We start from the raw sequence: 13,710 nt of genomic DNA, 5'->3' as shown, positions 1-13,710 counted from the left end.
AATGGCTGAATTTTCATTTTTGGGTGCATTATCCCTTTAAGATGCCATGATTAGTGCTTCTGTGCTGTTCTTTAGTCTAGCCTTTTCTAGCCACTTGATGTTGGCCACTTTTTCAATCTGTCTGTGGTACATGCTGTACAGGGGATTGTCCTTTCATGATGCTTTGTCTTTCTCTTCTGCTGCCTGAGGGTTAGTAGCTCATCTTCGGGGGCCATCTTCCTGATGTATCCCTGGATCTTGGTTGTTTTGTCCTGGACAATGGCACTGATGTTCACCAGTGCTTGGGATTAAATCCTCCATGCACTGTGAAAAGCTTCCTTGTCTTGATATCAGTGGCTTCTGTCTCCTCCTTTGGCCAAATTATAATTAAATCAGCGAGTGTTGATGGCTTGGATCTTGTTCTTTCATATATATACATATACACAGTACATATAGTTAAATTTAAGAGAAAATGTAGGAAGATATTGGTGAATGAGGCCAAATGTGTTCTATACCACAAAACTTCACAGGGCACAATTCAGTAGCTCTGTAATGTAGCCATATGTGTGATTGAACAAAGACAGGTATCCTTACACCTGTCCATGCAACTGGTTGTTGTGATTGTACACTCTGCCTAATCATTGAACTTCCAGTCATTCAAAGAGCAAATCCAAACAGCTACACTTACAGAAACGCATTTAATTTTAGTCTACTTACATGGCTGCTATTATAAAGTCATTCACGGATGTCATGACTACACCATCAGCAGCAGTATTTGAGAAGGTCACACCATGTATCCCATCTTCTCCAATAATTAACTGGAGAAAAAAAAGAAACAATTAGCATTACATCCAAACTCCTCGTGAGTCTGTTTGTTCCTGTGTGTGTGACTGTGTTGCTGAAGTTATTCCAATCAGTGAATGTGTAAATGCTAAGTGTCCTCTGACAAGAAGGGAAACCTAGAGGGTGACTAGATGGTATTGGAGCTTAACAACTATTTCAAAATACCTGTTTGTAGTGAATCAACAGTAACTCACATCAAAAAGAAACCTGCTGTTGTGCCACTCCGAGGAGTGAAACTGTTCAGCATATTTCTTCTTTTATATGTTGTGCTCACACGGGGTGCAAATAAAACAATTCACGTGAATTACATGTAAAGTCCATGTAAAAGATGCCATTAGAAGCAAATTTTCCACTACTGAAAAATCTGAACTTCAGAGACCAATTTGCGCAGCGATAGCCAGTCACAATTCACATCATGTTTGGTGTAAACACAACATTAGAGAAGGGTGTCTCTGCAGACCAGAGACATTGAGGGGGCATAGTACCTGTCAATCATTTTTTAATTTGTCCAATGAGAAGGTTTACTATCCCCTATCACTCAAAAACGTATTTCACCAATGCACTGCCTTAACCAGCTGACATTTTTTAATTCAGCCAGACTGGGAGGGGCTGACTGCTTGACTCTCAGCTGCAAACAGCCCCAGTGCATGGTGGAGGTCATTGTGTGATGAAGCTAACAGAACCATATCATCTGCAAAAAGCAGAGATCCAATTCTGAGGTCACCAAACCAGACCCCTTCTTCTCCCCAGTCGTGCCTTTAGATCCACAAATTCTAGTTGTGATTCATGTTATTAATCACAGTATTTGTGCCAGAAGAAAAAACATCACAAAACAATGTGTTTTCTTGTACGATTTAGTTGTATGTTTTTTTTCAGATGGCGTTTATTGTGGCTGACGTATTTGCTTCGCTCTCCCGTTACCACCACTACTTAGTATTTATATTAGCATTGATATGTATCTTACACGTACAGCTCATGTATACAACAGTGAGACACAGCAGGGAGGAATATGCTTCAGCTGTAACTGCATATATTAGCACATGCATTGAGAGCACTTTTCCCACCAAACACTGCAGGACTAATCAGAAATCCTGGATTATCTGTGAAGAACAATCCATGCATATGTCTCAGGTAGCTCCTCATTCTGAGGAATACAAAAAGGCCAGATATAACCTGCGCAGATCAATCAAGCAGGCCAAGAGACAGTACAGACTGAAGCTGGAGGGATATTGCACCCCTGCAGATCCCCTGACGCATGTGGCAAGGTCTGCAGCAGAGGACCTAGGGGAACACAGCCAAGTCACACTACCGGATGAGCTGAACGAGATCTATGCTCGCTTTGAAACCAACAACACCAACCAACAGAGAGAGATTACGGCCACAGGGGGCACACAGGATGCACCACTCTCTGTGTCATCAGTGGAGGTGTGCACAGCTCTGAGGAGAACAAATCCATGGAAGGCAGCTGGTCCAGACAAAAGCACTCAGGTTCTGCTCATCAGAGCTGGCTGGTGTGTTTACTGACTTTTTCAATCTGTCCCTCACTCAGACTTCTGTGTCCACCTGCTTTAAGTACATCATTATTGTGCCCCTCCCAGAGAAAAATACTGTGACCTGCTAAAACGATTATCGTCCTGTTGCACTCACCCCAACTGTGATGAAGTGTTTTGAAAGGATTGTCATGACTCACATCAGAAAGGCCATTCAAACCACCTTGGACCCATGGCAGATTGCATATTGTCAGAACTGGTCCACTGATGATGCAGTCAACACCACCATCCATACAGACCTCACACACTTAGAGTGCAAGGACACATATGTGAGAATGCTATTTACTGACTACAGCTCGGCATTCAACACAGTCATACCACACAAACTCTCTGAAAAGCTCCTCATCCTCGGACTGATACCCTTCCTCTGTGCCTGGGTGCAGAATTCCTATCAGACAGACCCTAGTCAGCCAGAGTTGGAAACTGTACATCAGGCATAAGAACTGTAAGCACAGGGACCTCCCAGGGCTATGTGCTGAGCCCCCTGCTGTTCACACTCTTCACGTATGATTGTGTGGCCTCCCAGACCAATACCAGCTTAAAAAATTTGCAGATGACACTACAGTCATTGGGCTGATCACTGGTAGGGTAGAAATATCATACAGAAGACAGGTAGCTGAACTGGTGGCCTGGTGTTGGGATAATAATCACTCCCTAAATACATATAAGACAAGTGAGATGATTATTGATCCCAGGAAGTAGAAAGGGAAGCACATGCCACTACGCATTGGTGAGACAGAAGTAGAGAGGGTGAAAACCTTTAAGCTTCTTGACACCCACATCAACACACATCAGATCATTAGGAAATGCCAGCAGCAACTGTACTTCTAAGGAAAGCTGAGGAAATTGGCATGCCAACCAATATCCTCATTAACTTGTGCAGATGTACAGTTGAGGGTGTCCTCACCAGCTTAGTCACAGTCTGGTATGGAAATTGTACTACTTAGGACAGAAAGGCCCTCCAGCATGTGATTTAAAACTGCACAACTCATTTCAGAAGCAGTATTTCCTTTCATTCAGGAAATTTGTAACAGCAGGGTCATCAGAAGGGCCTACAACATCATCAAGGACAGTACACACCCCAACCACTTTTCCTTTTACTCTTTTCACACCTCTGCAATGAGGCAGATGCTACAGGAGTGTTAAATCAAGAACAAGAAGACTGACCAACAGCTTGTACCCACAGGCCATCAAACCCCATCACCATTTTAACTCAGGTTTTGCAACTTATTTCTATGTTTCTGCTATTTTATTTATCTATCTTGAAATCTAACTTTAATTCTATTTCCATTATTGCCTGGTAAGAAGAACGACTGGCAATTAAGAATTCCTTGTTCGGTGCAATCGCTGACTTTTTACACTGCAAATGACAATAAACTTGTGAATTGTGTATTATTGGCATGGTCGTTATATCACCTGAATTCCCTTGTCAAACCAGCGGTTTCCACCGTTCCACTGGCTGCCTCCTCCATGCAGCACCTGATGAAAACCACTGGTGCGATACATGTTATCAGACGCTGGGGGCATCGCTCCATCCAAACACACTGTGACGATGCTGCGTTCGAGAGCCGACACTGACTCTTTGTTGGTCTTATCTAAACACATCAAGGACATGCACACAGAACAAACATCATGTTATTATGTAATCCGACTACAACAGTTCAACAAATCGGTCCTAGATATTTTCACAATATATACTAAGACCTAGGCCACACTGCCTGCATGAGCAGCGCTGCTCAGGCATGGCTCAGCTGCTGCTCAACTGCAGCACATCCAGAGATTCAGAGGCTCATTTTTTTATTGTGTGAGGCACAAGGTTGTCAGCAAAAACAGACAGTGAAAATGGTCTTTTAAAAATCAGTTTGACATTATATCGCCCTTCAGTACTGTTTCCATGGATTTCCATTTCCATTTAAAAATAAAAGCACTTTGACAACATTTCTGTGCACAGAATTCCTTCATTTGTTAACACAAGGCTTTTTATTGTAAAATATTTGCATGTTTGTGTTGACAACACAGTGGCTGCACAGCTCCATTAATGAGCGGAATATTGGCTTTTAATTGTGGAAATACAGTTGATACAGCAGCAGGCCATTCTGCATCAGTGCCACGGCAACAATGCTGAATGTGTGAACACCGCAAGCGTGCGTGCTGCAGCAGTTCAGCGAGGTAGCTCACACGCTGCTCACGCATGCAGGGTGGCCCGAGCCTTAGACCTGCTTTTCCAGGAAACATTTCAAGTGTTTTTCACATGTTTCAGGTTATTTAGAATTCTCTTTAAAACTGCATTAGACTTTTTGTATGTTACGGCAAAAATCCTACAAATGCATACAACTGATTCAGCCTCTTTCATACTACATTTCAGCATGATCCCATGTTTGTTGTCTTATCTTCCCTGCAATATTTGCTTGTGTAGCAAAGCCAGATAATTGGGTGGTCATATACACACTTTGTGTAAAACATGATGCTTGCAAAAATGTTGTTTTTCTATCTCATTTTAAATTTCCTGGTGTCAATAATGTCTATCTGGGATCACCACTAGTCATCCCTTTTTACAATAAAAAATATGAAGATGTAATTTTTGTATATCATTGAAAAGGAAAAAGATCTTCGGGGGAAAAAAAGACATGCTCCTTTTTATCTCAGCAGCCTTACAGCCACTGGATGGATGTATCTGTGTTTGACTGACAGTGTGTTGTATGCAGTAGTATTATAGAGTAAGGACCAGACTAGCAATTAAACACGACCATCCAACTAGTGTCAATCAAACACAGACACAGGGTAATTGGTCTGCATCAGTGTTTGGGTGGATGGAGCGAGTCAAATGGCATCCACATGAATGCAAGGACCAAAGGTTTTCCAGCAGAATACTGGATTGTAACAAGATGATGAGTGTTATTCACGTCATCTGTCAGTGGTTTTAATATTTTGGCTGATTGGTGTATGTCCTCTTCTTCTTGTTCTACACCAGGCATGCATCACTGTAGACAAAAGTTTATTTCACATGTCCTTATTAATTATTAGGTTAGTGGTTCTTTAGTTTGACTTGCATGAGAGCAGAGTTGACCCTCACCCTTGATGAGGTCAGTATAGTGTTTGGCCCAGACATCACGATGCTGGGTGGTGAGGATCCCAACAGGCTCCATGTTGGTCTGTAGGGAGGAGTTGTAGATCCTCTCCAGCTGAACACAGAGCTGATCAACTGTCAGCAGAGTCCCATCACTGTTGTACATTTCCAGCACAAAGAACTGAATCCAAGAGGGGAAAACATGAAAGCAAGACTGAATTACCAACTGAGCAAAACCCCCAGGACCAAAGAAACTCAGGCCTCCGGAGGCCTCAGGTAGTCTGTGAGGAAATTACTTTGTGGTATTTTGCTTTACAATAAATAACTGTAATTACTACAGTGATGAGGTGTTTGTCACCTGTCAGTTGTGTACTACAGTGATGTGATGCTCCTCACCTGACCGTTGTGTACTACGGTGATGTGTTTGCTGGTGTAGTACTCAATGGTGTCTATGTTCAGACCAGGCTTACGGCATGATGAAAACAACTGCTCGTACTGCTTCATACACATTGGCTTCCCTCTCATGTACTCAACTGGTAGTGTGTCACTGGAAAACATACAAACATTAAATACTAGGCCTTTTGTTTCCAAGATGTCTTGTCTTGTTACCAAAACCAGGTAAAGACCATTTAGAAATGTGCAATTTCTATCCTCTCAGCCTGTTAAATAATGACTATAAAGTATTTAGATCAATTGGGTTTTATAGCTGGATCTATCTTATCTTTATCCCAGTTGCATGTGTCAAAACTAATGGCTTAATATCTTCTCCTTTCCAGCTTTTCGGATCCACCAGACAGGGATGCTCAGCCTCACCAGTTATCTTTACGGTAGCACTTTAGCCTCTTGCCTGTGCTATCAGGGCTAACCAAGATATAATCAGTATCACACTTTTTAATCATGATTTCAATGCCAACCTTTAAGCAGATGATATTTTAATGACATTGTCCAGTCCAAATCATTCAATTCCACACCTTCTCAAATTTATCAGTGATTTTGGCCTGATTTCTGGGTACAAAATCAACTGGTCTAAGAGTGAAGCTATCTCTTTAAACCGTCTAACACACCCTGGACATCTGACCACAACTCCTGTTGTATGGAAATCACAGGGCATGAAATATCTTGGAGTCAGCATCAGAACTCCAATTGGGAGTATCTTCGAGTTGAATGACCCCAAGCTCTTGAAAACTGTCAAAGATTTAAAGAGATTGGGGCGTCGGTGGCTTAGTGGATAGAGCAGGCGCCCCATGTACAAGGCTGTTGCCGCAGCGGCCCAGGTTCAAGTCCAGCCTGTGGCCTTTGCTGCTTGTCATCCCCTCTCTCTCTCTCCCCCTCCTTCACACTTGGCTGTCCTGTCCATTAAAGGCAAAATGCCCCCCCAAAAATTTAACGAGATTGACAAAATCACTGCTGTCACTGAGGGGGAGGGCAGAAGTATTAAAAGTGAATGTACTCCCCAGATTATCTTTTTCTGTTATCTGTTTTCTGCAATCCCATTACAATTTCCCCCAAAATGTTTCAATGAGATTAACAAACTACTTTCATTGATTCTATGGAGGGACAAAAAGCCCCAAATTAGCCTGAAAAAAAAATTAGCTGTTCCTAGGAACAAAGGTGGGTTAGGGGTACCAGATGTGTATTTATATTACGTGGCTTACAATAGTATATATCCATTATCCTGGGCCTATAAGACAGAGCATGTAGATGTAGGTAGCTGGAGATGGCTGGAGCAGAAGATGGTTTCTGAAAACAATAAACATGTTTCTCTGGTCTCCCCCTGCTATCATCCTAAATGTGATAAGAAAATAAAGAGCCATGTGATGCTGTTTTCATGTAAAATGGTTAAAGAAATACATAAACATCTTAAAATCAGTGGTTTATCCATTATTTACAACAGGTGGTAAACCTCTTAATAATGACATACTGCAAAATGAAAATATTGTAAAGCTGGGGCAGTTACTAAAGGATGGATACATTTCCACAAACTCAAGATACATTTTGGTTTAAATAATTCATACTTCTTCCATTATTTGCAATTAAAATCTATTTTGTGCAGTTATACACTGAAAAACATTGCTCTTGGTAATAATGAAACTATTGATATGACTTTAAGAGATGCACATGCTGGCAGAGGAACTGTCTCTAAATTATATAGAATATTATGTCATACCTTTTCTAAATGCTGTGCATCTACCAAAACACAATAGGAGAAGGACCTGGGTGTACCTCTCACATTAGATCAGTGGGAAGTTATACTGAGCTGGTCAAAGTATAGGTAGTCAAACAGAGGTTAAAAAAAAAGTGTTGAATAAATGTGAAAGATTTTTTTGTGCAAAATATTCAATATAGATTTCACATTATGTCCAACAGTGTGTCTTCTGGGGAGCAAGATTGGTGGAGTAATTTCGATATTTGTGTTATATCCTGCCCTGTCTATGTTTCTGTATATTGTTTGTGTTGTATTATTAATCTGGGAAATAAATGTTAAAAAAGAATGTTCATATAAAATCAAAAAAGTTTACTTCCTACTTAGATGTCAAGTTATTTCCATGATATTTGATGGAGTGGAAGGGCAGAACAACACAATGCATCTAACCAGCAGCCATCTTCGACACAAAGCAACTTCAGGCAACATCAACATCAAAAACATACTGTATGTTACTCAACAATCATTGAAAAAAAGCACAGTACTACTTTCAGGCACCAGTTAAAACCAGTTAAAACCAGTTAAAACCTCTGTTAATGTATAAACTGCTTCTGCCATTTAATGTTTGAAGGTGAGAACAACAAAGAAATTGAGTCATTGTTACAGTTCATTTCTGAGCTGCACAATAGTTGTATTCAGTATTACACTGTGCGAAGCAATACGTCATGACAGAAAGTAATGAAACTTTTAGGATGATAAAGATCTCTTACATCTGGTAAAAATTCAAAATCAGAAGTTGAAGTTCAGTACTTACTTGTCAATCATTGTTTTTAAGTCCATTGTAGCTGCTATGAATTTGGCAGCAAACCTGAACAGAGAAGATGTGGTTATTCAATTAAATGTTCGAAAGGAACTCTAAAAATTTTATAAAAGAATCGTCCAAATTAGAGCTGAGATATCCTGACTTTTATCCCTTGTATAGCTCAATCTCCTAAAACCCCAAAAACTGAAATCTCAAGACCAATCCAAAATAACCCTGATGTAGTTTCTCAGCTTTTAGAAGGTTACCTCCAGAGCCACAGAGGACATTATATAACAAACTGATGATGAACATTCGACAATTCAAGGGTTTTTTTTCATACAAAGTGTTAATGATTGAACGGGCTCAGCAGGATGCTCAGTATGACAGTGGTATTCAGGTAATATACAGTGTTCAAAAACAATAATTAAACACTTAAATCACACATCTGATCTTCATGAACAAATTATTCAAGTTGAAAGTTTTTACTGATGTACATTGTATAATTTGTTGAGAACAAAATGACAGACCGAGGGCCAGTGGAAACCAAAATGATCAACTCACTGAGGGCTGGATTCAAAATCACATCGAAAATCAAAATAAAAAATTGAAATCACAGGCTGATCCAACTTGTGTGAATTTTATATCAACTCATAATGTCACAGTAGTGTGTACGGCCCCTGCAGGCCTGTATGCACTTCTGACAACGTCTGGGCATGCTCCTGCTGAGTCAGCAGATGGTGTCCTCTGGGATCTCCTCCCAGACCTAGATCAGTGAGCTCCTGGAGAGTCTCTGGCATCTGATGCATCAATACATGTACCATAGGTGCTAAATTGGATTTAGGTCAGGGGAACAAGAGGGCCAGTCAATGGCATGATTATTAGTTCAACTCTGCAAGTCTAATAAGACCATAGCGCTGGAACAGAGGGTGTGGGTGTGAGGGGGCATCAAACCTGGACCAAGACATGGCTCTTGTGATTTTCTTTTGCAAGGTTTCAAGTTTTTTAATATGGCTGGGGAACATGTTACACCAAATAACATTACAGTAATTGGTATGGGGTTCAAATAGAGTTTGATAGATACTAAGAAGAGTAGATACTGGCAGGTGGTGTCTAATTTTATAAAATAAACCAACATATTTAGATAATTTTGTTACTAAATACTGTATGTGCTGTTTGAAACTAAGATACTCATCTATGAGCTGCTTTGGAGAAGGAGAGAGCAACTGTCTGTGGCCACCACATGTAAAACCGTTCCCCCTTTAGAGGTTATTTTGCCTTTGCCTCTCAATTGCACTTGTTGTCACTTTGATGTGCACCAAAGCAGCTCATGTGCTACTTGTTGCAAAAAAGGGCGACTCTGGGTCACAAACCTGTGTGTGTGTGTGTGTGTGTGTGTGTGTGTGTGTGTGTGTGTGTGTACCTTATTTGTCCCTTTTTATCTCTGTAGTCTGTTTCGGGATAAAGCGCCCCAGGATTTGAATAACCCACAACAGAATGCCTCTTGTAGAGATAATCCATTTTCACGTAGTCCTCTGTAAACTACAAACAGGTGAGTGACACACAGATGATACACACAAACATGGACAGTGCCTTGAACAGTAGCGGATCCTGATATGGGCCGAATGGGCAGGAGTTTGTTAGTTTGTTTAATAAAGGGACAAGGTATAGACCTGTTCTGTAGGAAAAGTAACCTTAAATGACTTGTGTTGTGATCTGGCGCTACATAGAAAATTAAATTAAATTAAATTAACTTGACCTCTGGGGGGGGGTGGGGGGGGGCACCATTTAGGCTAGAACCGCCACTGGCCATGAGTTTGTAAAGAAGGTATTTGAAGGTTGAATTGTACAAAATGTACAAAAAAGGAGTTAAGTTTCCAATAAGTCAGTCACAGTCACCATTGTGAGAGCCAATACATGAGCTGCTAGCTTTCTATGCCCAGGCTCTCCTCTTATTTGTGCAAGGTTTTGATACTGCCACAATGCGTAACAAAAAAAGAATTAAAAAAAAAAAAATCACTATCTGTGAGTGCGTGTATGTGCACTTGCCCCACCCTCTCTCCGTCCCTCTATAGCCACACCCTCTGTCTCCAGCCCCACCCACCCTCTCTACATCCCTCTCCAGCCACACCCTCTGTCTCCATCCCTCTATAGCCACACCCTCTGTCTCCAGCCCCACCCTCTGTCTCCATCCCTCTCCAGCCACACCCTCTGTCTCCAGCCCCACCCTCTGTCTCCATCCCTCTCCAGCCACACCCTCTGTCTCCAGCCCCACCCTCTGTCTCCAGCCCCACCCTCTCTCCCCTGCCCCACCCTCTCTCTTCAACCCTCTCCAGCTCTCTCCAGCCCCACCCTCTCTCTCCAGCCCCGTCCTCTACCTCCAGCCCCACCCACTGTCTCCAGGCCCACCCTCTGGCTGTGGTCAAATAGTCTTTTTTTTCCTAAGCAAAAAAGACTATTTGACCACAGCCAGAGGGTGGTCAAATAGTCTTTTTTCCTAAGCAAAAACGACTATTTGACCACCCTCTGGCTGTGGTCAAATAGTCTTTTTTGCTTAGGAAGGTTCCTAACTGTGTGAAATGAACCAGAAGTATCTCAGTGGCAGCCATGACAAGAGCTGGTCGAATTCTCTAAATTTTAAGGAAAGGTGCTTCAGTGCTTCCTTTCTAATCTCCTGTAGCATAGGGTACACTGGACCATCCTTTACAAAAGGAAAGGAGATTATTCCGTCCCACAAGTCCTTGCAGTGGCAATTTTTAAAGCGACCAAGCGACGAACCATTCATAAACTCAAATGATCAGGAAAGAAAAAAAGATCAACATGACGGAGAAAGGAAGGAGATCACCATCTAAGTTAACGTTGTTTATGAAGCATTATACATCTCATGCCATAACTTCTTCATATTCTATATGTTTATGAAGCATTATACATCTCATGCCATAACTTCTTCATATTCTATATGTTTATGAAGCATTATACATCTCATGCCATAACTTCTTCATATGCTATATGTTTATGAAGCATTACACATCTCGTGTTATAACTTGTCCAAACTTAGACGCGAACTATGAACATTTCTTTACTATTGGTGTAGCCTCCATCCACAGCTTTGTTGAACTTGTTTTATAACAGGATAAACAAATATACAATGCATCATTTTAATTTTCCAATTTTAGTGTGAATGAGAAAAAAACGGAAATCCACGTTTCCTGTTGTCGTCTTCAAATGGCTTATTGAAACAGAAATTAAGCCAAAACCAGAAACCTACTTGTTTTTCGCCTTGATTGTTATATCGATATTATCTGCCGCTATTGCATCTCAAAACATCGATAAGCATCGGCTATGCTTATGACCTAGATAGATGATAGATAGATAGATAGATAGATAGATAGATAGATAGATAGATAGATAGATAGATAGATAGATTCGAGAGTATTATCTAGACCTAGAGTATTATCTAGACCTGCTCTATGGGTAAAGTGCCCTGAGATGACTTTTGTTGTGATTTGGCACTATATAAATAAAACTGAATTGAAAAAAAAAAGGATAAATAATCAATGACATAACGTGCAGTGTATCTGGAGATTTAAATAATCAATGAAGTTACTGCTTGTCACCGTTTATTCCCCTGTACAGTGTTTCCCTGCAGAGCTACAGTGGAAGGATCATAACAAAAAATACAAAAGACTGTAACGTTAACAGATATCTGCCTGAGGTTATTAAATGGGCTACTTGCAAGAGCACCCCACCCCCCACCCCGCAGCAGAAACAATAAGCGTGTTTCCCCATAAAGAGAGACGCTGTGCGCATTTAAGCACAAGGCACCGCAACATCACTTTTATTATTAATATTATTATTTATTATTTATCTATGCAGTAGGGGCACATAATATTGATATAACAATAAAGGCCAAACACAAGTTAATTACTGGTTGTGGTCTCATTTCGCCTCCAATTGCCCATTTGAAGAAGAAAATGGAAAAAGCACGTGGATTTCCATTCTTTTTTTAATTCACACGGACAAACAAAATAATGCATTTAATATTTGTTTATCCTGTTATAAAACAAACAAGTTGAACACAGTTGTGGGCGGAGGGGACACGCACCCGTGACATATGCTCAGTTTGCATCAGTCATTTATTCATTTGAGCATTGTTGTATTGCCAGCCTTTAGTAATATCATTAATTCATTTTACTACTTGGGATTCAGATGGGTGAGTGTGAGCAAACATTCTCAATGTGACAATTTCGTTTCAGTTTGTGGCTGATAGCCTATAGGCCTATTCCTTTTTTAATTCACTTCCGACCTTAGTAATTAAATAATATCTTTCACTGTGTTGACCATGTTTATATATCCTGCATGAAACAACACGGTGAGAACGGACGGGGCACATTATCTAAGATGCGCTTTTTGTAGTCTATCTTCAGAACATTGCAGTTTCACCACAGCAGACCCATAGCATCCGCCGTCGCGTCATTATGTAGCCCAGTGTAAGTGCAGTCGAATTTTCTCTCTCTCTCTCTCTCTCTCTCTCTCTCTCTCTCTCTCTCTGCACTTTTTTGAATGTCTCTAACGGTCAGTCCCAGGAGCTGAGTGCATAATGAGCTACTGATTTGATAAATCAGGGGCTAAATAACTGCACAATGTGTCTCAGTAAATGTGTCTGCAGCTGTTGGTGTAGTTGTTGAGCTCACCCAGTTCTCAGTGTTGTGTGCTTTCCTCTCCAGACCTCTCTGCAGTCTTTCTCCGTCCCCTCCTGCTTTCAGAAACTCTTCCGTCAGTTTCTGTGTTCGCTTCAGCTCGTCCACCTCCACCATTGGCTCCAGGAAGCTGAGGTAGCGGTTACAGGTCTGCTGCAGATCAGGGATAGGCTGCCTGGGCAGTCCCATCTGCTGGCTCAGGTTTCTGCCAGAGGCCAGGGTCACTGATACAGGTTTCACCAAGTGATAGGGCTTCACCATCCCCACCTTTATCTGAGAGATACAGCAACAAAAACATGTATTTTATAACTAGTTATAATGACAACTGTTTCATCAGATACCAGTGAGGATTTATTGTGTTACAGTCAATTCTGCAAAAACAAGAAGAAACCTGACTGCATTGAATTTAAAGCTGGAGTGTGTAGCATTTGTCAGCCCTCTCTGGCAGTGAGTAATAACACAAACACTTTTGGCGTGCTTAGAAAAGCAGTGGGATTCAGAATAACGCCACATCACTAGACACAACAATAGACATTTCATATACAAGATATATATAATGCGAGAGTGTCTGAAAGAGTATCTCACTACTCCCTTCCCTTGGTCTCTCTGGTAATGCTATGCATGACCTA

At 41.1% G+C, this 13,710-nt stretch overlaps 1 protein-coding gene across 1 annotated transcript in view; it reads right to left on the bottom strand.

Moving 5' to 3' along the window:
• Window positions 1-13,342, bottom strand: part of LOC125905198 (carnitine O-acetyltransferase-like) — a 30,649-nt gene extending 17,307 nt beyond the window's left edge. The window contains exons 1-7 of the mRNA XM_049603090.1: window positions 13,076-13,342; window positions 9,805-9,923; window positions 8,397-8,450; window positions 5,836-5,986; window positions 5,446-5,620; window positions 3,789-3,967; window positions 697-797 (exon numbers count right to left, since the gene is read on the bottom strand). Coding sequence (XP_049459047.1) covers window positions 697-797; window positions 3,789-3,967; window positions 5,446-5,620; window positions 5,836-5,986; window positions 8,397-8,450; window positions 9,805-9,923; window positions 13,076-13,342 — 1,046 coding nt within the window. The remainder of the gene's footprint in view (window positions 1-696; window positions 798-3,788; window positions 3,968-5,445; window positions 5,621-5,835; window positions 5,987-8,396; window positions 8,451-9,804; window positions 9,924-13,075) is intronic.
• Window positions 13,343-13,710: the final 368 nt, after the last annotated feature.

The sequence above is a fragment of the Epinephelus fuscoguttatus genome, linkage group LG17 (genome assembly GCF_011397635.1).
Source record: "Epinephelus fuscoguttatus linkage group LG17, E.fuscoguttatus.final_Chr_v1".
NCBI lineage: Eukaryota > Metazoa > Chordata > Actinopteri > Perciformes > Serranidae > Epinephelus > Epinephelus fuscoguttatus.
Note: the sequence above shows the minus strand (reverse complement) of the source record. Positions and strands in the feature narration are given on the sequence as shown.